Source organism: Indicator indicator, chromosome 29 (genome assembly GCF_027791375.1).
Source record: "Indicator indicator isolate 239-I01 chromosome 29, UM_Iind_1.1, whole genome shotgun sequence".
Classification (NCBI taxonomy): domain Eukaryota; kingdom Metazoa; phylum Chordata; class Aves; order Piciformes; family Indicatoridae; genus Indicator; species Indicator indicator.
Genome location: NC_072038.1, coordinates 207,024 through 229,786, shown reverse-complemented (window position 1 = coordinate 229,786; position 22,763 = coordinate 207,024). Strand labels below are relative to the sequence as shown.

General features: G+C 49.2%; 1 protein-coding gene across 4 annotated transcripts in view; it reads left to right on the top strand.

Moving 5' to 3' along the window:
- The first annotated feature begins 1,370 nt into the window (after positions 1 to 1,370).
- MYH10 (myosin heavy chain 10) overlaps positions 1,371 to 22,763 on the top strand; it is a 128,892-nt gene continuing 107,499 nt past the window's right edge. For all 4 annotated transcript variants that reach the window (XM_054393715.1, XM_054393714.1, XM_054393713.1 and 1 more), the window contains exons 1-2: positions 1,371 to 1,715; positions 16,161 to 16,317. In XM_054393715.1, the coding sequence (XP_054249690.1) occupies positions 1,371 to 1,715; positions 16,161 to 16,317 (502 nt within the window). The remainder of the gene's footprint in view (positions 1,716 to 16,160; positions 16,318 to 22,763) is intronic.

Below are 22,763 nucleotides of genomic sequence, written 5' to 3'. Positions count from 1 at the left end.
GTAAAAGGAGGCTGCAGAAGCTCTCGTCAGCAGTTTTTCCTTCCCCTTCAAATTACCCAGGGAGGTGTTGGAAAAATCTAACATCAGTCCCTGCTGTGCCTTGAGCCTCAAGGTACAGGTGAGATCTGGAGGCATTCTTTTGGCATATGGTAATGTCAGCAGCCATGCCTGAGAGCAGAAGCAGGCTGTGGAGATGTGACTCTTGGGTTTGTCAGGAACAATATAAGCAATGCATAGCTTAATGGCTTTCAGAAACCCCAAGTGTCTCAGGTTTTTGTCTTTAGGTGAAAATCTATGTTTGAAATCATTTGACAATGAGGGTGGGGAGATACTGGGACAGGTTTGCCCAGGAAGGTTGTGGATGTCCCCGTCCCTGAAGGTATTCAAGGCTACATTGGATGAGGCCTTGAGCAGCCTGGTCTAGAGGAAGGTGTCCCTGCCCATGACAGGGAAGTTGGAACTGGATGATCTCTTCCAACCCAAACCATTCTAGGATATGATTCTTGCTGCCTTCTGGTTACTATAGTGAACTATCCACTGAACATTGTACCTATATTTATATCTATATTTTATTTTCACTGTGTATTTTCAGTTGAATTTATTGGTAAGCTTTTGTTAGATTTGCTCTTCTTCCTTAAATAAGGACAAAAAATAGATCCATACCTCTCCTGTGTGTAGCTCCCACTTCTGTTGCAAGGTCTGTCCCTAGCTGGTGCACAGTTAGAACCAGTTCATGCCAAGGCTCCTGTGCTGGGTCTGGGGTTATTCTGGATAGGTCACTTCAACTCCTCTATGGCTCCTGGTTTATTGGGAGGGCTGCTGTGTGAAGAGAGGCTCTGGGCTGTATAGCAACTTCTTTAGGCTATGGGAGAAATTACTGATGCTTCTACAACTCCCTGAAAGGAGGTTGGAGTGAGGTGGGGGTTGGTCACTCCTCCCTAGTAGCAAGTGACAGGATGAGAGGAAACAGCCTCAGGCTTCCCAGGGAAGGTTTAGGCTGCACATTAGGAGAATGTTCTTCCCTGAAAGGGTTCTCAAAGACTGGTACAGGCTACCCAGGGAGGTGGTTGAATCCCTGTCCCTGGAGGTGTTTCAAAGATGCAGAGATGCGGTGCTGAGGGCCATGGTTTAGCAGCAGCCTTGGTAGAGCTTGAGGATGGTTGGACTGGATGATCCTAAAGGTCTTTTCCAACCAAAATGACTTTATGATTTGTCATCAAGAGCAGGCACAGCTGTTGGGGGTAGATCCCTGAGGTGATGTGCCATAGCTCCACTCATTTCATTACTAAGCACATGGTATCTAACATACTTTTTTTTTTTCCCCTCTCCCATTTTCAGGGTAACTGGTAGTGGACACCTTCACTTCTGCAATGGCACAGAGATCTGGACAGGAAGATCCAGAGAGATACCTGTTTGTGGACAGGGCTGTCATCTACAACCCTGCCACCCAGGCTGACTGGACTGCCAAGAAGCTGGTGTGGATTCCCTCGGAGCGCCATGGGTTTGAGGCAGCCAGCATCAAGGAAGAAAAAGGAGATGAAGTGTTGGTGGAACTGGCAGAGAATGGGAAGAAAGCACTAGTCAATAAAGATGACATTCAAAAGATGAATCCTCCCAAGTTCTCCAAAGTGGAAGACATGGCAGAGTTAACCTGTTTAAATGAAGCCTCTGTGCTGCATAATTTAAAGGATCGGTATTACTCTGGGCTCATCTATGTAAGTACTAATTATTAGATTCATTAGGGGTGCTAATTCAGCTGAACTTCTCTGATTCCCATTCCTTTACTGACTGAAATGTAGGAAGCAGGTCTGGGCTCTGATTTCTCTAGCATAAATACTTTGTGTCCCTGGTATTTAGATCAGTCCAGGGTCTTTTTTTCCATGCTCCGTGGAGGTCAAGAACTCTGTTGTCATAAAACAAATAATACAGAATTCTGCTCTGGAAATAATTCTGCAAGCACCTTTCAAAAATAGCCTCTGAAATGGCAGCTCTGCCTGCTTAGCTCATGCTGCTCCTTACAGCACTTGCCTCAGACGTGCTTAACTGATACAGAGAATGGTATCAAATGGCTTGGTGGAGCTGAGGAAAGGTTCCAAACCCCAACTTTGCTGAATTACTGCTCTTTAATTGCTGGTGTGAATAAGCAGAGATCTTGTTTTGACTTGCTGTGTGTTGTAGATGATAACGAGAGGCTGTGCTGTGAAGAGCTGAGGTTGGAGAGAGCCAGGAATGCAAAATGTCTTTTTGGGATCTAATATCACTGTAGTAGGCCAGGAAAGAATGTGTTCAAGTGCTTAAAATAAACCAATAAGATAAAGCTTTCTTTTTTTCCTGCTGGTTTTGAAGCACTAATTGGAACATCTGGCTCATCCCCATCTTGCTGTGGAGTTGGGCATCACAAGGCCTTGATGCTGTGTGACCCCTTCCTTCCCTCAGCCATGCTCAATGGCTGACTGTGCCCTGCAGTTAAGAGGAGCTCCTTGTCTCTTGGCAGGCTTCTCACATAGTGACTTGTTGAGTCAGAGCATCATTCAGAGCTGCAAGGAGACTTTCTTTCTTAAAAGAAACTGGAACATCTGCTTAAATGCTTGGCTCATTTTAATAAACACTTGCTCTAAAGCTTAAATCCCTTGCACTGAGTTCTGCTGGTTCCTTGGCTCACTCTCCCTTCATTGAGCTGTTAACTGGGCACCTTTTTAGCTTAGCCCTTTGGGCTTCCTAAACATTCTATGCAGGATCTAAATGTTTTGTGTATTTGTGATTCCTTCTCCTTTTCCTGTGGGCTTTTGGGTTTTTTCTTTCTAAGGCCTTCCACCAAGACCTTTACAGCAGAGCTCTGCTGTAAAAATACTTCTGGAATGCTTCCTGCAAGCTTACAAATAAATTAATTGGATCATTAGTAAGGAGTGGATTGGAAATTAAAAGTAAACAAGTTGATAGGTCAGGAGTGTTCAGGATATGTAGCAATCAATGCTGGTTATGGAAGTCATTACAACTATTATAAGCCCATTGCATGGTGAAGGCTGAAAGCTGAAGGCCTTAAATGTCAGAGCAAGCTTCAGTCCAAGGGCTCAGTGTAGTAAGCACAGGCACAGATGCTTCTGGAGATGGTGTGGGGAGCCTGTCACTGCTGTGCACGCAGATGATGCAGCACTGGCTTCCTTTGGCTGAGTGACAAGTTACACTCTGCTTGTGCAGCTGGCTGCTTGTCTGCATGGGCTCTAAGGGATGTCCTGTAGGTGACTTCACCTTTTTTCTTTCCCTAATGCTTCCCAAAAAGGGGCTTTGTGCTCTCATTCTTAAGCTGTTGAGGCAGACTCCACCACTTGGTCCCTTGGCAGTGAGATGCTGCTGGCACAGGAGGATTTACTGCCTCAGTGTGTTACCACTGACCTCCCCTGCCCCCCAGGCTGGAAGAAGTTGGTTGGGATCAAGAAGCTGATGGATTTGTTTGCCTTAACTGGAGGGCTCCTGCAGGAGCATTGCTGGAGGATGCTACTGTTACCAAGAGGAATGTTTCTATGCAGCTGGAATAACAACTTCTTGTTTGAAGTTAAAAGCCAGCTTGTTGTTTTTAAGGGAGGGGGAGAGCAGTTGCTACTATGAGAATAGAGACTGAAGGCTGGTGAGGATCAGTAGGGTGTGGAGAGAAACCTCACCAGGAACTTGAGCTGGAAGGCTGCTTGTTAGTGTAGTCCTGGGAGGGAGTCCCTCTCAGGGGTCCCTAAACCTCTTGGATGTGGCACTGCTGCTGCTGCCTGCACAGCCCCGAGCAGGTGGTGTTTGCTTGGTGTTTGTTTGGTGCCAGGGAAGGAACCAGAGTGAAATGAGCTCATGATGTGAATGATGGTGGTTTGGCCATGAGAGGAGGCAGATAAAGGTATTAAACTTAGGTATAAAGGTGTTAAAGGCTAAAGGAAATCAAACCTGATTTCCAGATGGTACTTCCATAATAACCAAACTGGAATCTTTTGCTGTTGGTCTCAGGTGGTCGAGTTATGGTGGTCAAGTCTGGTTTGGTTTCCCTTCATTCCCAGTGGGCAGTGTCCACTGTTGCCTTTCTAGGAAGTGGAAGAGGAAAGACTCATCCAAAGCAGAAACATTTCCTTTCAGTCCCTAGAAAGGAAACAAACAAGTTGAGGGGTTGGGCTGGTGGATCCAGTCATGGGTCTGTAATCTGCCTCTCCCAGATGACACTGCTGGGGGAACAGGGAGTGCTGACTAAAGCTGGCTAGTGCCAGTTGCCATGACCTGGGCAGGAGTTTCTTGTGACATCTATGTAGGGATGGTGAGGAGTTTCTGGAACTTGCAGCATTTCTAATGGCTGCCAAGTGGCATGGTCTTGAGCTCTGAGCTGTGTTATTACTGTAGGAGATGAACACAGACAGAGAATGTGGAAGGCCAGTGGCTTGTGAAAGCATAATGCTGTGCTTGGTCCTGTCTTTCTGCTCTGGTCATGACAGATGATGAGAGCTTGCTCTTGTACAAGAGCTGCTGAGGAGGGTGGCAGGGATGTAAACTATAGTGACCCCACTTTTGCTTTGGACATGAAATCACTTCCTGCTCAACTGCTGACATCTCCTATTCCATTTCTTTGCCTTGAGGTCTATTCTCAGGGTCATTGGGGAGCATGTTAAAAGCTGTTCCCAGAGAAGTTGTGCTATCTGCAAACTCTTTGCAAGAGTTCACTCCTGAGGATGAGTGCAATCTATCATTGTGCCCTCTTGCACTTGGACTTTTCTCCTTAACCCAGCACTGGCTAAGCATGATCCTCCAGAGCCTCAGGATGTCCTCAGCTCATATTTGAGGCTTGGCTTTCACTAGGTGTGAGTGTTGGCTGCACCTTCGCAGAACCATCTACGGAAGCTGTTTTGTTTTTTTGTTTTTCTCATCACCTCTCCCTGTGGTAGGAGTTTTTACTCTTCCTTGTGTTTCATAGCTGAATTTGTCCAAGTTTTGTGCTTTTCTAGGGATATCACCATTTCTCATGGCAGGGATGTATCGTTCCAGTCACTGATACCCTAAACTGCTCTCATGTCTTGCTGCAGTGGCAGCTTCTCATGGGTTTTGGCTACCTCAAATGCTTATCAACTTGATTCTTCAGCTTCTTAGGGAACATGAAGTTCTAGATACTCTGCCTGCTCAGCTTGAAGGTGGGCAGCTGCCACATTGGCTTCAGTATGTCTTTGGTAATGTCCTTGGCTGTAGATTGGAAACTGGAGGTGGCTCAGTGTAAGGGTACCCAGGAGGAACACACAAAGATTTAGGAGGTCCTGTGAAGATTTGGAAAGAAGGTGATTGTCATAGAATCCCTTGCTGGTTTTGGTTGGAAAGGACCTTTAAAACTCATCTAGTCCAACCTTCATGCAGTCAGCAGGGACATCTGCAACCAGAGCAGGTTGCTCACAGCCCCAGACAACCTGACCTGCAGTGTTTCTAGCCCTGGGGCAACCTATGCCAGGCTCTCACCACCCTCAGTGTCAAACATTCCTCCCTTCTCTCCAGTCTTAATCTTCCTCATTGAGTTTCAAACCATCCCCCCTTGTCCTGTCACAACAGGCACTGCTCAAAAGTCTGTCCCCAGCTTTCTTAGAGGCCCCTTTAAGTCCTGAAGGGCCACCAGAAGGTCTCCCTGGAGCCTTCTCTTCTCCAGCCTTGTAAAGCTATTCAGTTCTCAGGATCACTGTTACTGTATTACTTTGTAGCAGGCTATGATAGGCAAGATCACTGCTCCAGTAGTTCTCCTGTCATGCTTTGTGAGCTTTAGAGATCCTCATGAACCATTTCCAAACTCTTCATGGTCGAATATGGTATCTGAGTGTAGAAGATCATTGTCCTGAGTTTTCAACCTGCTCTGCTAGAGCTGTAGAGGGTCAGGAGCAGTTTTGGTCATGCCTTAGAGGTTTGTAGTGTCAGTTTGCTGCTGTGGGGGGTGTGTGAAGCCCTGCTGGAGAAGTGACTTTTGTTATCTGAGCTGCTGGAGGGAGTCCTGGGAAGAGGAGACACCTGAACTGACTCTGGTTTTGGTGGAAGGGTGTTGGAGTGACAGGGGGGATGAACAACTCCCTGAAAGGAGGTTGGAGTGAGGTGGGGGTTGGTCTCTTCTTCCTAGTATCAGGTGACAGAAGGAGAGGAAATGGCCTGAAATTGTGCCAGGGGAGGGTTAGGTTAGAGATGAGGAAAAATCTCTTTGCTTCAAGAGTGGTCAGGGATTGGAAGAGGCTGCCCAGGGAGGTGGTGGAGTCCCCATCCCTGGAGGTGTTCAAGACACCTGTGGCCATGGCACTTGGGACCATGGTTTAACAGCCGTGGTGGTGCTGGGTTGGTGGTTGGACTGGATGAGCTTAGAGAGCTTTTCCACCTGAAACAATTCTATGATTTGAAAATCAAATGCTAGGAGGACAGATGCTGCATTGACAACGTGGAGGGGAGGAATACTTGGGTGCTTTGGAGAGCCACAGTTGAGGCCTGAAATAATTTGCTGTTGGTCTCAGGCCATTAAGATGGAGATGGTGAATCTGGTTTGGTTTCCTGGAGTTCCTGGTGCAGGATGAGGCATTTCCTCCATCCTGATCTCTCTGTACTGCAGCTTCAACGATGTATTGGTTTAGAAAGCTGCTCCCTGGGCATGTATAAGCTTCTGTTTAAAATCTGGCTTTGCTACCTGATTTGGCTCATGGCTGAGCTGAAGGAAAGAACTGTCAGGTATTGAAGTTGTTTTTTGCCACTTTGCTTTCCCTGTGGTTGGGTGTGAGAGTGGTTGGGTGGTGTGAGAGCTTTTTTCTTTCCCTTCAGAGCAGGATGATTCTCTTTGGCTTTGCACTTCTAGAAGTGGTACAGCATGTCAAAAATACAGCCAGAGCTCAAAGTGGGCAGGAGTGCTCCTGATGGCTAATCATGGAATCACAGCATGGTTTGAGTTGGAAGGGACCTTAAAGATCATCTAGTTCCATCCACCCTTGCAGCAGGGACATCTACCACTAGAGCAGGTTGCTCAAGGCCCCATCCAGCCTGGCCTTGAACACTTCCAGGCTTGCAGCCTCCACAACTTCTCTCCAGTGCCTCAGCATGCTCATGGGGAAGAATTTCTTCCTAATGCTTGATCTAAATCCTGCTTCTAGTTTAAAGCCATTACCCCTTGTCCTGTCACTCCAGGCTTTTGTAGAAAGTTTATCCCCAGCTCTTCTGTAGCCCCTTTCAAATACTGGAAGGCTGCTTTGAGGTCTGCCTGGAGCCTTCTCCAGGCTGAAAAACTCCCAAGTCTGTCTGCCCTCATAGAGCTGTTCCAGCCCTGAGATCATCATGCTTTCTGGGGAGAACTTCCTTGTATTTTGACTTTAAGTCTGCTAAAAGCATTTCAGTTATTCAAAGGGCAGCCAGTTGCACAGATCAGGAATGTAAACACCTGACTTCTGCTTAAATGGAAAGCAACTGGGTCTTGACATGACAGACACTGGTTGGAACTGGAATGCACAAGCTAATGGCTGGTAATAGTTCTAAGGGCTAGGTGATGCTTTTTCCAGCTGTTTCAAGCTCTGCTCTTCTGTCAGAACCTCATTTGATGGCAAGCAAGCCTCTTCCATTTCCCTTTTAAAGCCTGTTTTGTATATTCCTATGTTCTGCAAACTCTGCTAATGAATACAAACCCATAACCTTCTGCTCCTCTGGCTGACAGAAGTGTTTGTGAAACCAAACTGGGCTTCTCACTAAGTGCACAGTGAGCACTGATGTTCTGGATCTGGTGGAGGTTTGCCACACCTTGCTGGTTTGTCACCAAAGTGCCTCTGGTGTAATGGTCTGAATGGGAGGTGCAGGCTACTATCAGAAAAGTTCCTAGATAAATGGCATCATCTCTGCTCAGTGGGACTGGAAATTGTCCACTTAGAAAAGATAAACTGAAAGAAGAGATCTCATGGCCAAAAGTCTGTCTTGTGTGTGTAGAAGCTCCCATTCCTGTACCCAGTGCATTAGGATGGGATGGAGGAATTGTGCTTTCAAACACTGTGAAAAGTAAGATGTTAGAAATCCAATGGGCTTAACAGAATCAGAGTCATTGAATTGTTCAGGCTGGAAAAGGACTTTTAAGATGGAGTCCAACCATTAGCCTATCACTGCCATGTCCACTGCTAAACCATGGCCCTCAGCACCATGTCTCCATGGCTCTGAAACCCTTCCAAGGATGGGGACTCCACCACTGCCCTGGGCAGCCTGGGCCAGGCCTTGACAACCCTCAAGGGGAAGAAATTGTTCCTCATGGCCAACCTAAACCTCTCCTAGTGCAACTTGAGGCTGATTCATCTTGAGAGAAGAGCCCCACCTCTACCTGGCTCCAACCTCCTTTCAGGGTGCTGTAGAGAGCAATGAGGTCTCCCCTCAGCCTCCTCCCCTCCAGTCTTGAATGTCCCCAGCTCTCTCTCCTCTCCAGCCCTGTTCTCCAGACCTTTCCCCAGCTTTGTTGCCCTTCTCTGGACATGCTGCAGCCCCTCAATGCCCTTCTGGGAGTGAGGGGCTCCAAAACTGAACCCAGGATTGGAGATGTGGCCTCACCAGTGCTGAGTAGAAGGGGAAAATGTCCTCCACAATAATAGCCTGTGTTAAACTATAAAATATTAAAAACATTGACATCTATTTAAAAAATGTTGCTGTTTCCACATCTCTTCTGGCCCCAGCTTTCCTGGAGGATGTCCACTGCCCACAGTTGGTTGTATGCAGCTCACTGGCACCCCATAAATCATTGCAGTTACCATTAACTGCTTCCTGACCTCATTCAGTCAGAAGCATTCACATGAACAGAATTTCTTAAGTGCTTGACTTCCATTAACCCACCTCAGTATCCAGACAGCCTCTTGCCTTGCTGTGACTGGATGTGGGGTGTTCCTCTGGTGATGTCTGGTGATGGTGTAGACCATGACCTGTTTGGGTGCTCAGCTGGAGAGTTTGAGGTCCAGATGAGGCCACAAAGATGATCAGAGAGCTGGAGAACCTCTCCTATAAAGAGAGGCTGTGAGTTGGGGCTGTTCAGCCTGGGAAGAGAAGGCTCCAGGGAGACCTTAGAGCTGCATTTCAATATCTGAAGGGGTCCTACAGGAAGGCTGGGGAGGGACTGTTCAGAAGGGCTGTGGGGATAGGATGAGGGGCAGTGGTTTGAAACTGGAGCAGAGCAGAGTTAGGTTGGACATCAGGAGGAAGTTCTGCACAGTGAGGGTGGGGAGACACTGGGACAGGTTGCCCATGTAGGTGGTTGAGACCCCAACCCTGGAGACATTCAAGATCAGTCTTTATGTGGCCCTGGGCAGCCTGCTCTAGTTGGAGGTATCCCTGCTGCCTGCAGGGGGGTTGGACAAGATGCCCTTGGAGGGTCCCTTCCAACCCAGTGCCATCTGTGAAATTGGTTTTCCCTGAGTTCTTGCTGAGACCTGATCTAAGATACTGAGTTTATGAATTCAAGCTTGCAGAGCATCCTCTGTTCAGTCTCTGCACCAAGTGTCCCACCTCGAGCTCATCCTTCATCTGCTTCCCAAACAAGCAGCCAGCACCAGCTCTGGGCTCCACCTTTTGCCTTGTCACTGATGAAAGCACAGATGATGCCCTTTGAGGTCCCTTCCAACCCAGTGCAATCTGTGAGTCTGACCTGGTGTGAGCTGTGTGCAGGCCATAGGTGAAGTCAGGTTACAGATGAGTAATTTTGCTGTTCCTTGAGGAAGGGCAAGATGGTGAAGCACTCCTGAGGAAAGGGTTTCAGATTCAACTTCAAAGTCCTTCAGACTCTCATGAACTATGCATTGTCTTCCCACCCACTCCTCCACTTGTGTTTTTAGCAATGACTTTGTGAAAAGGGTTGAAAACTGTTTCTGTGAGGCTGAGAGCTGCTTGATCCTTGCTGCTAATTATTGCTCCCCAGCTATATGCCTGCTGGCTTTTCTTTCTCCCAGTGCAGAGGCAAACATGCTTACTGTTGTGCAATTAAACATACTTCAGCAGGCAGGTTTGATAATTACAAGTCTTACCTCTAGAATTGCTCTGCAGTGCTGTGCTGCTTTCATTTTTTTTTTTTTTTTGTGATGGACTTTCCATTTTCTTGGGGCAGAAGAGGGAAGGAATGAGAAATATGCTGTAGTCCCCAGTTCAGAGCCTGCTGTGGGTGGAAGCTCTCACAAAACTGCACTTGGAGGAGCTGGCTCTAAGCTGTTGCTTCTCTTAAGCTGCTGCCTCCTGTGAGGCCAGAGCACAACCTAGAACAATCTCTATTATATAAGCTTCTGTGTTCTAATTGCTTTAATTTTCCTGCTCGTCCAGTTGGGAATGTTTCACATTACAGAATATCGAAGGCTGGGATGAAAAGAACCTCTCAGAAATGGAGCTTGTTGCTTAATTTCATCTCTAACAGGCCCCAGCCCCTGGATCTCTTATTTGCTACACAGCAGAAGACATGTTGTGGTTCAAAGTGTAAGGGCTGCTTGGACACAAGGACTTGTTTTAAATTAACCCTGGGGGTTTTGGAGGGCTTAGAAATGTGATCAGGTCATGAGAGTTCCATGTGGGGTTTTACTTTGTTGGAAGTGTCAGAGGGACCAGTGCCCTCCAGCAGTTTTTCATAGCTGTCCTGCAGCTACTCAAGAGCCTTGTGAAAGGATATTAATACCATGCTGGCCCTGGTGCAGCCTCAGCTCAAGTTTTATGTCCTAGCAGTTGGTGTGACTGGAACAGTCATGCTGTCTGTGACACCAAGTCTGTCTCTCAGCTGGCTGAGCAGGAGCAGGACCTGCACTGCTGATCTAATGTTGGCTTTTCTCTTCTTAAACACATACCTGAAGGTATAAACACAAAAATCCAGTGCTGGTGAATGTCTTCTCTTCAGTGCTAGCTGTAGAGAACATCCACAGAGAAGTGTCTAAAGCTTGGGCTGTAATTTAATAGTGTGTTGTGCTCCTTCCCTTTGTCCTCACGCTCACATTTTGCTCTTCAGCTGCCTGGAGGAACAGCCAGTGGCTCTTGTCCCCAGCCTTGGTTGGAGCTGAGGTTCCTACTACCCCACAGCAGGTTCATTACCCTTGTTGGTACTCCTGACCATAACCTCAGAAGGGGAAACCAGACAAGAAAATGCTGCAATGATTACAGAAACACAGAAGGTGGAAGGGACCTCTGGAGATCATCTGGTCCAACCCCATATGAGTGTATGGGATGCTGCTTAAAGCAGGCTTTGTTTTTGGGGCTAGAAAGTGGTGGTTTGTATTTCAAGTAATAACAGGAGATGTGGAGATGATTCCTTCAACTGAATTATTTCTGTAGCAGTGGAGTCAATCTGGATGTGAGAAGCTGGGCCTGAATGTTGAGCTTTGGATACTCAGGTGATGCAAACTGCTGCAAATTCCAGAGCTTCACCTGCATCTTGCTGCTGTGCTCTGAAGTGATGCTTTAAAGAGGCTGTTTGATGCTGTGGCAGGAGGAAGCTGCCTGACAGTCACAGCAGCACTTGAGGTGAGAGCTGTGATGCTGAGCTGTTAGTCAAAGGAATCATAAAGGCTTTTGACACTAATGCCCCCCAGCAGTGTGTGCACAGTGAGGGTGTGAGCTGGCTTTGAGGGAAGACAGCCCAGGAAATCCTTTCTTCCCCTGGAGCCCACACTCCCAATTTAGAACCCCAATTCCCATGTGCTTTCACAGCACTCCACTGACACCCACCTTGCCCACTGCTGGAATTAGGGTCGTTATCAACCTGGCCAGTGCCAGGAACCTGAGCTCTGCAGTCTGGGACAGCTTACCCAAGTGCAAACAACTGCATGATGGACTACTGGATAAAGGCTGGAAGCATCTGGAAACACTCAAAGTGCACAATTAACGTCGTGAAGGAAAGTTTGTGTAACAAATCTGTCAGAGCTTTATTGGTTGTCTCTGGAGCCTTGCCTAGAGAGCAAGCCTTCAGGCACCTCCTCTCTGGGGACAGGGTTGGGGCTGTTCAGCCTGGAGAAGAGAAGGCTCCAGGGAGACCTTAGAGCAGCCTTCCAGGACCTGAAGGGGCTGCAGGAGAGCTGGGGATGGACTTTTGACAAGGGCTGGGAGTGCCAGGATGAGGAACAATGGCTTTGAGCTGGGAGAGAGGAGATTGAGACTGGAGATTAGGAAGCGAGGGTGGTGAGACACTGGCACAGGTTGCCCAGGGAGGTTGTGGATGCCCCCTCCCCAGAGGTGTTCAAGGCCAGGCTGGATGAGGCCTTGAGCAATCTGGGCTGGTGGGAGGTGTCCCTGCCCATGGCAGGGGGGCTAGAGCAGGATGATCTTGAAGGTCCCTTCCCACCCAAACCATTCTCTGAATCTTAAGTGCTGCTGGATGTGAGTCTAGAACCATCTTAGAGGAAAGAGGTCTGCTGGCTAAGGCAAATGGTCCTGCCATGACACTGGCCAGAGGGTGTGCTGGGGCAGGTCTGGAAATGGACTTTGCTGTGTGAGTTCTTTTGCTCATGAGCAGACCTCAGCTGCAGTCAGCAGGAAACAAGTCTCTGTTTCATTAGATGTGGCCCTGGTGCAGAAGCACAGCAGAGGTGCTCCTCAGGGACTTTGAGCTAGACATCCTAGGAGGGGCTTGGTGCATGTGTGCCTCTCTTCTGCACATCCTCACTGGAGATCAGAATGGATATCAGGCTTGTGGTGGTTCTTGATGCTTTCCTGTCACCCAGAGTAACTATGGATGATTGTGGGTGACCTCAGTTGGGTACAACAGGGAAGGTGACCAGCTGGGAGTATGGGGCCAGGATTGATTTGTGAGTTGGCTCCTTGGGCAGCTGTTCCATGCTGTGGGAATAACTGTGCTGCCTTCCCCCTCCTCTGAGGTGTCACCAGAGACCATGAATGAGTTTGGGTAGGGAACTGATTTTTTTTTTTTTTTTTTTTTTTTTTTTTGTGCCAAGCAGCTCTTCTTGAGACTCATCTTTAGAGGAGCAGTTGAAGGAACTTGGGTTCAGTCTGGAGAAGAGAAGGCCCCAGGGAAAGGAGGTTGGAGAGAGGTGGATGTTGGTCTCTTCTTCCAAGAAAGAAGTAATGGGATGAGAGGAAATGGCCTCAGGTTGCATTGGACATGAGGAAAAAAACCCTCTGGGAAGGGTTCTCAGAGCCTGCACAGCCTGCCCAGGTGGTTGAATCCCTATCCCTGGAGGTGTTCAGGACATGCTGAGATGTGGTGCTGAGGACCATGGCTTAGCAGCAGCCTGGGTAGAGTTAGAGAATGGTTGGGCAGGATGATCTGAAAGGCAATTCCCTACTCTGTGATTCACTGGCATCCAGCTCAGTAACTTCCTGCAAGGGCATGATGCTGACAAGAGGGACAGGAGCAGGAACATGAAGCTGGGGAGGAGCTGCCCCCTTGCCACCAGCCCTGTGCTCAGGGTGAGTTAATGACTGAGAAGTTCTCTATGCTTGGGCCAGTTGACCTGATAGCATCTGTTTCCTTTCTCTGGAGAAAGAAATAGCTGCTTAGCAAAGGTGCTTGGCTGGCTCAGGCACTGCAGGACTTATCAGCCAGCAGATCTGGCCCAAGTGCAGAGCTTGTTTTCCTGTAAGGACACCAGATGTCCTGATGTCAGGGCAGCTGGCATAAACTCAGCTTCTTTCTTTATCACTGATGCTCCTGACTCAGAGATCACCTTCTGCCTGTCTTTCCAGAAACCCTTGTGGCTGTAAAAAGAGCAGGGCACCTTTTCCTCCCAATAAAACTTTGTATATATTAAAACCAAAAGGCAGCTCAGGGATTTCAGCTGCTCTCTTCCTGCAGATGTGGCAGAAATCCTTGAAAAGTGAACAAACAGTACAAGAATCTCCAGTCTGAATCTCTCTTCTTCCAGCTCAAAGCCATTGTCACAAGGGCTTGCTCTTGTCCAAAGTCCCTCCCCAGCTCTCCTGGAGCCCCTTTCAGGTACTGGCAGGCTGCTCTAAGGTCTCCCAGAGCCTTCTCTTCTCCAGGCTGAACAGCCCCATCTCTCCAGCCTGTCCCCATAGGGGAGGTTCTCAGCCCTCTGATCACCTTCATGGCCTTCTCTGGACCTTCTCTAACAGCTCCATGTCTCTCTTGTGTTTGGGGCTCCAGAGCTGGACACAGCCCTGCAGGTGAGGTCTCCCCAGAGCAGAGGGGCAGGATTCCCTCTCTCCATCTCTGGCCATGCTGCTTTGGATGCAGCCCAGGCTGCCAGTGCCCATTGCAGGCTCCTGGCCAGCTTCTCCCCCACCAGTACCAAGTCCCTTCTCTGCTGGTGTCTCTTGCTGGTGTTCCTCTGCTAGTAAAGGTATTAGCAGTGTTAGTGACCAAAAAGCACACAGTGTCAAAGCAGGTGGTGGAATAAAGGTGAAGTGTAAGCTGATCCTGGGAAGCAAAGCCATCCCAATGCCTTGGTTCAGGGAACACCATGAATCAGCTGTGGTTTTTTCCCTGGTGCAGCACTGCCTGTCTGTGAGCTGGACCTTGGATCCTCCTACAGGCCAACCAGCCAGGCACTGCTTGCCAGCCACAGAACCACAGACTGGTTTGGGTGGGAAGGGACCTCTAAAGCTCATCCAGTCCAACCCCTGCACTCAGCAGGGACATCTGCAACCAGAGCAGGTTGCTCACAGCCCCAAACAACCTGACCTGCAATGGTGCCAGCCATGGGGCAGCTCCTACCTCTCTGGGCAACCTGGGACAGGCTCTCACCACCCTCAACATCAAACATTTCTTCTTTCTGTCCAGTCTCTTCCAATTTTAAGCCATCTCCCCTTGTCCTGTCACATCAGGCCCTGCTCAAAACTCTGTCCCCAGCTTTCTGCTCAGCCCTTGAAGCACTGCAAGGCCACCAGAAGGTCTCCCTGGAGCCTTCTCTTCTGCAGGCTGCCCAAGCCCAACTCTCTCAGCCTGGCTCCCAGCAGTGGGCTTCCAGCCCTGCCAGCATTGCTGTGGCCTCCTCTGGCCCCCTCTCCCACATAAGAAATGCCAGTGGCTGGCTGTGTCCATTTGTATTCCATCAAGCTCTGATGGCTTCCCTATCAATAACTGAGGGAGCAGGGGTGGATCTGTTCTGAAGCAGCCTGTGGTATTTCATGCACAGGAGTTGTGGAGCTGTCTGTAGCTCACAGTGTGCTCAGGTGTGTGAAGCCTGAGCTGGTTTCAGACTAACAGTGAGATAACACCAGATGAGTTCTGGAGGTTCCTAATGTTTGCAGTGGTCCTGGGGGCTTCTGGTCAGTATCAGCTCTCACAGCAGAGCATGAAGCAATGCTGGCAGTGCCAGCTGCCATCAGCTGGAGTGGGACAGTGAAGGAAATAACATCTCTGGGAGGAGACTGCTTTGGGATTGAGGAAGGCTGATGAGCAGGCAAGATCTACAAATACGGAAAAAATAGCAGGAAAGCAGGAATACTGTTGGTTGGAAACAGGCTTTTTCCTTTTCCAAATTAGTTGGCAGGATAATTCAGATTATCATGTCCTTCAAAAAGGAGAAAATTACTTTGCACCTTTTATAACCTCAGTAGATGTACATAAATCCTGTAACCTGGCAGATGGGAGGGAGATTTATTTGTGGGGAAAAAGAGCAGACATTCCAGTACATGTTTAATCACATTTATTATCTGGAAATTACCTTTTATATGAGTAAAGTCTTTAAAGAGAATTAGAAACCAGCAATTAGAATGGGGCATGCACTTGGAGCTGCTCAGCAAAAGAGGACCTCAGTTTTCTTTTAAGATAGATTCCCAGAATCCCAGCATGGTGGGGTTGGAAGGGACCTCTGGAGATCACCCAGTCCACCCCCACTGCTCAAGCAGGGCACCCACAGCAGCTTGCCCAGGAGCACAATTCCCAGCTGGGCTTGGAAGCTCTCCACACAAGGAGACTCCACAACCTCTCTGGGCAGCCTGCTCCAGGCCTCCAGCACCCTCACAACAAACAACTTTCTCCTCCTCTTCAGACGGAATCTCCTTGGTTCCAGTCTGTGCCCATTGCCCCTTGTGCTGTCCCTGGGCACCACTGAGCAGAGTCTGGCCCCAGCCTCTTGCCCCCTACCCTCTAGCTTGTGCTGAGCACTGCTCAGCTCCCCTCCGGGGCTGCTCTATTGCAGAACCCACGCGAAGCCTTCTCTGCTCCCTATGGCCCTGCCAGTGCTGTTTGCTTACAGAAACATTTCTTTTTCTCCTCCTTCCAGACCTATTCTGGGCTGTTCTGCGTGGTCATCAACCCTTACAAGAACCTCCCCATCTACTCTGAGAACATCATTGAGATGTACAGAGGGAAGAAGCGCCACGAGATGCCACCACACATCTACGCCATATCCGAGTCTGCTTACAGGTGCATGCTGCAAGGTGAGGACAGCCTGAGTGTTGCTCAGCAGACAGATAACAGCTCCTTGTGATCCACCTAAAGCTCAGGAGCTTCATCACAGGATCTTAGAGTTGTTCTGGTTGGAGAAGACCTCCAAGACCATCCAGTCCAGCCATTAAACCATGGCCCCAAGTGCCATGAAACATCCACCTATGCAGAAACTTTTAACACAGTCACAATCTTATCTACAGCTTAGACAGGGGGAAAGTGCCTTTTTTTTTTTTTTCTTTTTTTTTCATTTAGGAATTGAAACTTGGAGATTAGAAATAACTTGATAGGGTCCAGAGGTGGCCATAAAGATCATCAGAGGGCTGGGGCACCTCCTCTGTGGGGACAGGCTCTGGCCAGCCTGATCTAGTGTGAGGTGTCCCTGCCCATGGCAGGGAGGTTGGAATGAGATGATCCTTGTGGTCCCTTCCAACCCTGACTGATTCTATGACAAGCTGAGAGAGTTGGAGCTGTTCAGCCTGGAGAAGAAAAAGCACCAAGAAGGCCTTAGAGCAGCCTTACAGTACCTGAAGGGGCTCCAGGAAAACTGGGGAGGGACTGGCAGTGACAGGACAGGAGCAATGGCTTTGGTCTGGGAGAGGGGAGATTGAGACTGGAGAGGAGGAAGAAATTCTTTAAAGTGAGGGTGGTGAGACTCTGGCACAGGTTGCCCAGGGAGGCTGTGGATGCCTCCTCCCTGGAGGTGTTCAAGGCCAGGCTGGATGAGGCCTTGAGCAAACCATTCCATGAATCCATGAATTGGTGAACTTTGAGTCTGAGCTCCTTTTGGTGTATTTGTTACTCACTAAGACACAGAAGCAAACCATCACTGAAAGGAGGTGTACTGGGCCAGCAGCTGGTATGGAAAGGTGAAGTGGGAAATCACAGAATGGTTTGGATTGGAAGCACCTTGAAAATCATCCAGTTCCAACCTCCTGCCGTGGGCAGGGACACCTCCCACCAGCACAGGCTGCTCAAGGCCTCATCCAGCCTGGCCTTGAACACCTCCAGGGAGGGGACATCCACAACCTCCCTGGGCAACCTGTGCCAGTGTGTCATCACTACTTCTCTTGAAGAACAGATGGAATTGATGTCAGAATCTTTTAGTGTACTGGTTTTGAAGTGAGAACGAATAAGTGGGATCCAAAAGGGAAAGATGAAATATGTTCATGACTTGTCTCTCTGATTCTGTCAGTGTTGGTGTTCTGGCAGCTGACAAATAATGTGAGGTGACAATGAAACAATAGCATGTTTGAGTTCAGAGAGAGGGCAGGGAAGTGCTTACCCTTGAAGACTGATTGATTTATTCCCCAGGCTGGTATTAGTCATGTCAGTAGTAGAACAGACAGTAAGATTATGGTGGGCACAGACTTGGGATTTTGCCTTTAAAGCTCTGTTGGACGACTGTGAATACTGAATCTGGCAGTTTATGAATGTAGGGAACATTATCATAGAGTGGTTTGGTTTGGGAAGGGACCTTTAAAGCTAATCTAGTTCCACCACTCTGCCTAGCAGAGCTCCCTCCTGCTAGACCAAGTTGCTCAAAGCCCCATCCAGCCTGGCCTTGAACACTTCCAGCATTGGAGCCTCCACAACTTCTCTGAGCAACCTATTTTAGTGCATGGGGAAGAATTTCTTCCTAGTGTCTAACCTAAATCCAGGTTCTTCCAGTTTGAAGCCATCACCCCTTGTCCTGTCATTCCATGCCTTTTGCAATAGATCCTCCCCAGCTCTCCTGTAGCCACTTCAGGTACTGGAATGCTGCTCTAAAGTCTTCCCAGAGTCTTCTCCAGGCTGAACAGTCCCAAGTCTCTCAGCCTGCCCCCACAGTGGAGGTTCTCCAGCCCTCTGACCATCTTTGTAGCCCCCTGGACCTGCTGTAACAGTTCCATGTTCTGGTGCTGGAGGCTGCAGAGCTGCCCTGCAGCTGGAGGTGTGCAGTTGCCCTGCTGACAGTGTGAGAAGCACAGCTCATGCTGTCCAGCACTGCCTCATTCTTAGGGAGCTGCTTTGCTGATGGGAGTGGAAGGATGAGGCAGGTCTGAAGCACTCCCTGTTGTTTGCTGTAGAGCTGGTGTGGATGTACCAGAAGTAGTGTAAGAACAGTTTGCTCACACAAACTGAGACACTGTGTGTGGGTCCAGGTTGTCCTTTAAGACAGACATTTAAACCCTTGGCTTTGTCCTGTCTCTACACCACTCCAAGCCTTTGCTTCTGCAGCTGAGCCTTTCCTTCAGGGCTGCTTAATAATAAACCACAGGTTGCTGAGTGCTCTTTCACCCTGCAAGAAACTGTCACCACCACTGAGGGGGTGATGCAGGGACAAGCTGTGCAAGAGCGGTGCACTGGGGACACCAAGAGCCACCAGTACAGATTAGGGCTCCATGGAGAAGGACCTTGGAGTCCTGATGGACAGTAAGTTATCCATGGGACAGCTATGGCCAGTGGTCTCCTGGGATGCATGAAGAAATGTGTCCAGCAGGTCGAGGGAGAGTCTCCTTTGCTCCCTCCTGGTGAGACCATATCTGGAGTATTGTGTCAGTTCTGGGCTCCCCACTTCAAGAGGGAGAGGGAACTCCTGGAGAGTGTCCAACAGATGTTATGAGGGTGATGGAGGGACTGGAACATGTGTCTGAGGAAAGGCTGAGACACCTGGGGCTGTTGAGCCTGGAAAAGAGAAGACTGAGAGGGGATCTTAATGTTCACAAATAGCTGAAGGGTGGGGGGTGAGAAGGGGCCAGGCTCTTTTCAGTGGTGTCCGGTGATAGGCCAAGGGGCAGTGGGCACTAACTGGTACCCAGGAGGTTCCACCCCAGTCCTTCAGCTGCTCCTCACCAGATCTGTCCTCCAGACCCTTCCCCAGCTTTGTTGCCCTTCTCTGGACCTGCTCCAGCTCCTCAGTGTCCCTCTTGTAGTGAGGGGCCCAAATTTGAACCCAGGATTTGAGGTGTGGCCTCACCAGTGCCTAGATGGGGACACAGTCACTGCCCTTCTGCTGGCCACACCATTGCTGATCCAGGCCAGGGTGCTGGTGGCATTGTCTGAAGAGCTTTTGAAAAGTTCTTGAGAGCAATGTCCTCTGTTAGAGTGAGTCAATGTCAGTGGTTACCACACTGCAGGTGCTCTGTATTTGCTCACACACCATGTCAGGACTGATCCATATCTCTGGTGAGCTCCATGTACACACTGTGCTATTTTTGGAAGATGAAATAGGATGAAAGAAATGCTCACTTCATGTCTGAAGTTTGGGTACAGTTTTTTTTCCTGTCCACACTGATACACAGATTCATGTTTTGAGTTGGAAGGGACCTTAAAGCTCATCCAGTTCCAACCCCTCTGCCATGGGCAGGGACACCTCCCACCAGCACAGCTTGCTCAAGGCCTCATCCAACCTGGCCTGGAATAGCTCCAGGGAGGGGACATCCACAGCCTTCCTGGACAACCTGTTCCAGTGTCTCAGGACCCTCACTCTAAAGAATCTCTTCCTCATCTCCAATCTTAGTCTCCCCTTCTCAAGCTTCAATCCATTGTTCCTTGTCCCATTGCTACAAGTCTTGGAGGTTTATATTTTGTATCCTGTTTGTGTCCTTCTGTCGTTGCTTTTTGGTTTTTATAGTGTGAGCCCTTTTCATCTGAAGGTCTGAAGCCACAGATTGGAATGAGAGTAGCTGACAGCTACTCAAGAGGCTCAATTTCTGAGGGAATAACTTCTTCAGGGTTCACTAAACCTGTTTGGAGTGCCTTTCACCCATCTGCAGTAACTCCCTGTTTGCTCAGCAAGTGATTGCAGGCAGCCAGTGAACTTTCCACTGGTGCTTTGCCTCCACAGCTGCAATGCCAAGGATAAAGCAAAGCTCTAGAACAGGCATTAGCAGTTTTGTGCTTGGCAAATATTTCACTGAGCAGACTGTTCCTGCCAGATTGGGTTGGAGCAGAAGAAGAGAGCTCCAGAGGAAGAGAGAACAGGGCTGCTAATGAGGTTATAAGGGGCTCCTGAAACTGCTTACAGACACTGCTGCCTTTGGGAGAGAGGTGGTGAGCTGCTGGAGGTAGTCATAGGATCATTCTGGTTGGGAAAGACCTTTAGGGTCATCAAGTCCAACTGTCCTCTAACTCTCCCATAGTGCTAAACCATGTCTTGCAGCACACATCTCTGCCTTTGGAACACCTCCAGGGGTGAGGATTCAATCACCTCCTCGGGGAGCTTGCCTGAGGTATTAGAGAAGCAATGAAGCTGATGAAGGGTCTGGAGAACAGGTCTGGTGAGGAGCAGCTGAGGGACCTGGGGGTGTTATAACTGGAGAGAATGAGGCTGAGGAGAGACCTCATTGCTCTCTACCACTCCCTGAAGGAGGTTGCAGTGAGGTGGGGGTTGGTGTCTCCTCCCTAGTCTCAGGTAATAGAACAAGAGCAAATCGCCATTTAAGTTGGAGATAAGGAAAAGTTTCTTCACTCCAGGAGTGGTCAGGGATTGGAAGAGGCTGCCCAGGGAGGTGGTGGAGTCCCCATCCCTGGAGGTGTTCCAGAAAGGTGTGGCCATGGTACCTGGGGAGATGGTTTGATGGTCATGGTGGGGTTGGGCTGATGGATGGACTGGATGATCTTGGAGAGCTTTCCAGCCCAAACAATTCTGGGATTCCATAAGCCTCCCTGCTGTCTGTATTGGTAGTTGTGTACAGTGACCTGGGCTTTGCAGAGTCTGAAGCACTGGTCAGACCTTGTCCAAAGGGGGTAAGTGGAGAAGACCTCTGGCACTGACACTGCTCAGTGGTACTCTGCTTACAGAGTCTGCAGATGGGACCTAATGCAGAGACAGCAGTGCTTCAGGGAATCACATTGAAGTCCTCATGGAAGTCAAGTTTGCAGTCACACCAGCTGAGGTTTCTGATCACTAGGATGTTGAATGACCCCTGCTCAGCAGCAGGAGATCATTGCAATAGTCAAGTGGCAGCAGTGTGCAGTGGTAACACAAGGTGAGCTAGCATTGCTCTGCTAGCCAAGGAGTTAATGCACAGAGGTCCTTCAGTCATAATGTAACAGAAAATGCAGAGTCAGCTTTGAGCTGGTGGCAGTGGCTCTGGCACCAAGAAGCAGCTGCTCATCACAGTGCTTCCCACTCGTCAGCAGCATCCTTGAGCAAGGGGATTTTGCTGAGGAGTTACTACACAGAGTTAGGATTCTAAAGCTTGTTTGTGGTTCTTTGTCCCTGTTTCCCCAAGTGTTTCTTTGGGAGGTGGAGGTTGGATGGCAGTGAGTGAAGCAGAGGAAGAGATGAGTTCCTGCAGCACTGTCACAAGTCAGGGTGGTGCTGCTGTTGCATATTCATACATTTTGTTTGATAATGAAATACTCCTGGTTCCCATGTTTCAATCATCATGGAATGGTGTAGGTTGGAAGGCTCCTCAGAGATCATCTACTCCATCTCTGAATGACATCAGCAGCAATTAGTCATAGAACAAATTCAGCTGCAATGAGTTCATAGATTCACAGAATGGCTTGTGTTGGAAGGGACCTTCAAGCTCATCCAGTTCCAACCACTCTGCCACAGGCAGGGACACCTCCCACCAGCCCAGGTTGCCCAAGGCCTCTTCCAACCTGGCCTTGAACACCACCAGGGAGGGGGCATTATTCCTTTTGCTGGAAGGACTCCATGCTGCTCAAGTGCTGATGTAAATGGAACACTTCATGGTGCTCTCTGGTAGGGAAGAGGTGGTGTGGAAGCTTTGTCAACTGCCACTCATCCAACTGTTCCTCTATTCCTGTCCCCTCAAAGTATTTCCTGTTGGGAGGATGTTCAGCCCTGCAGGCTTCACAGGTCAGGTCTCCTTGTGCCCTTTGGTGGGAAGGAGAATGGGTTATAGATGGGTTTGTACCTTGAGGAGGCCAGATTGAGTCTGAAGGTTAGGAAGACATTCTTTAGAGTGAGGGTGGTGAGACACTGGCACAGGCTGCCCAGGGAGGCTGTGGATGTCCCCTCCCTGGAGGTGTTCAAGGCCAGGCTGGATGAGGCCTTGAGCACCCTCGGCTGGTGGGAGGTGTCCCTGCCCATGGCAGGGGGTTGGGACTGGATGATCTTGAAGGTCCCTTCCAACACAAACCATTCCATGAACCTAGTAAAGCCATTTCAGGGCTTGTTAAACATGGAGGGCAAAAGGGTGAGGGGCAAGAGCTGCAACCCAGAGAGTGTTCAAGCAGCTCAGTTTGTGTTTTCAGGAGGGAGAGGCTTCTCCAGAGGGATGTATTGGACTGGTGTAAGCTGCCATGGGAGGTGCAGGGCTGTTTGGAATGCAGTGTGGCAGATGAGGAGGTCAGTGGTGGAGCAGCTGTGATGCTCTAGGGCCTTGGTGCCAGTTTTGCAAGGAAAAGCAAAGCTCACTGAGTGCTGGATTCAAGTGGTGCCCTTTCTGCAGGGCTCACAGCAAAGCTGAGGTGTGAACAG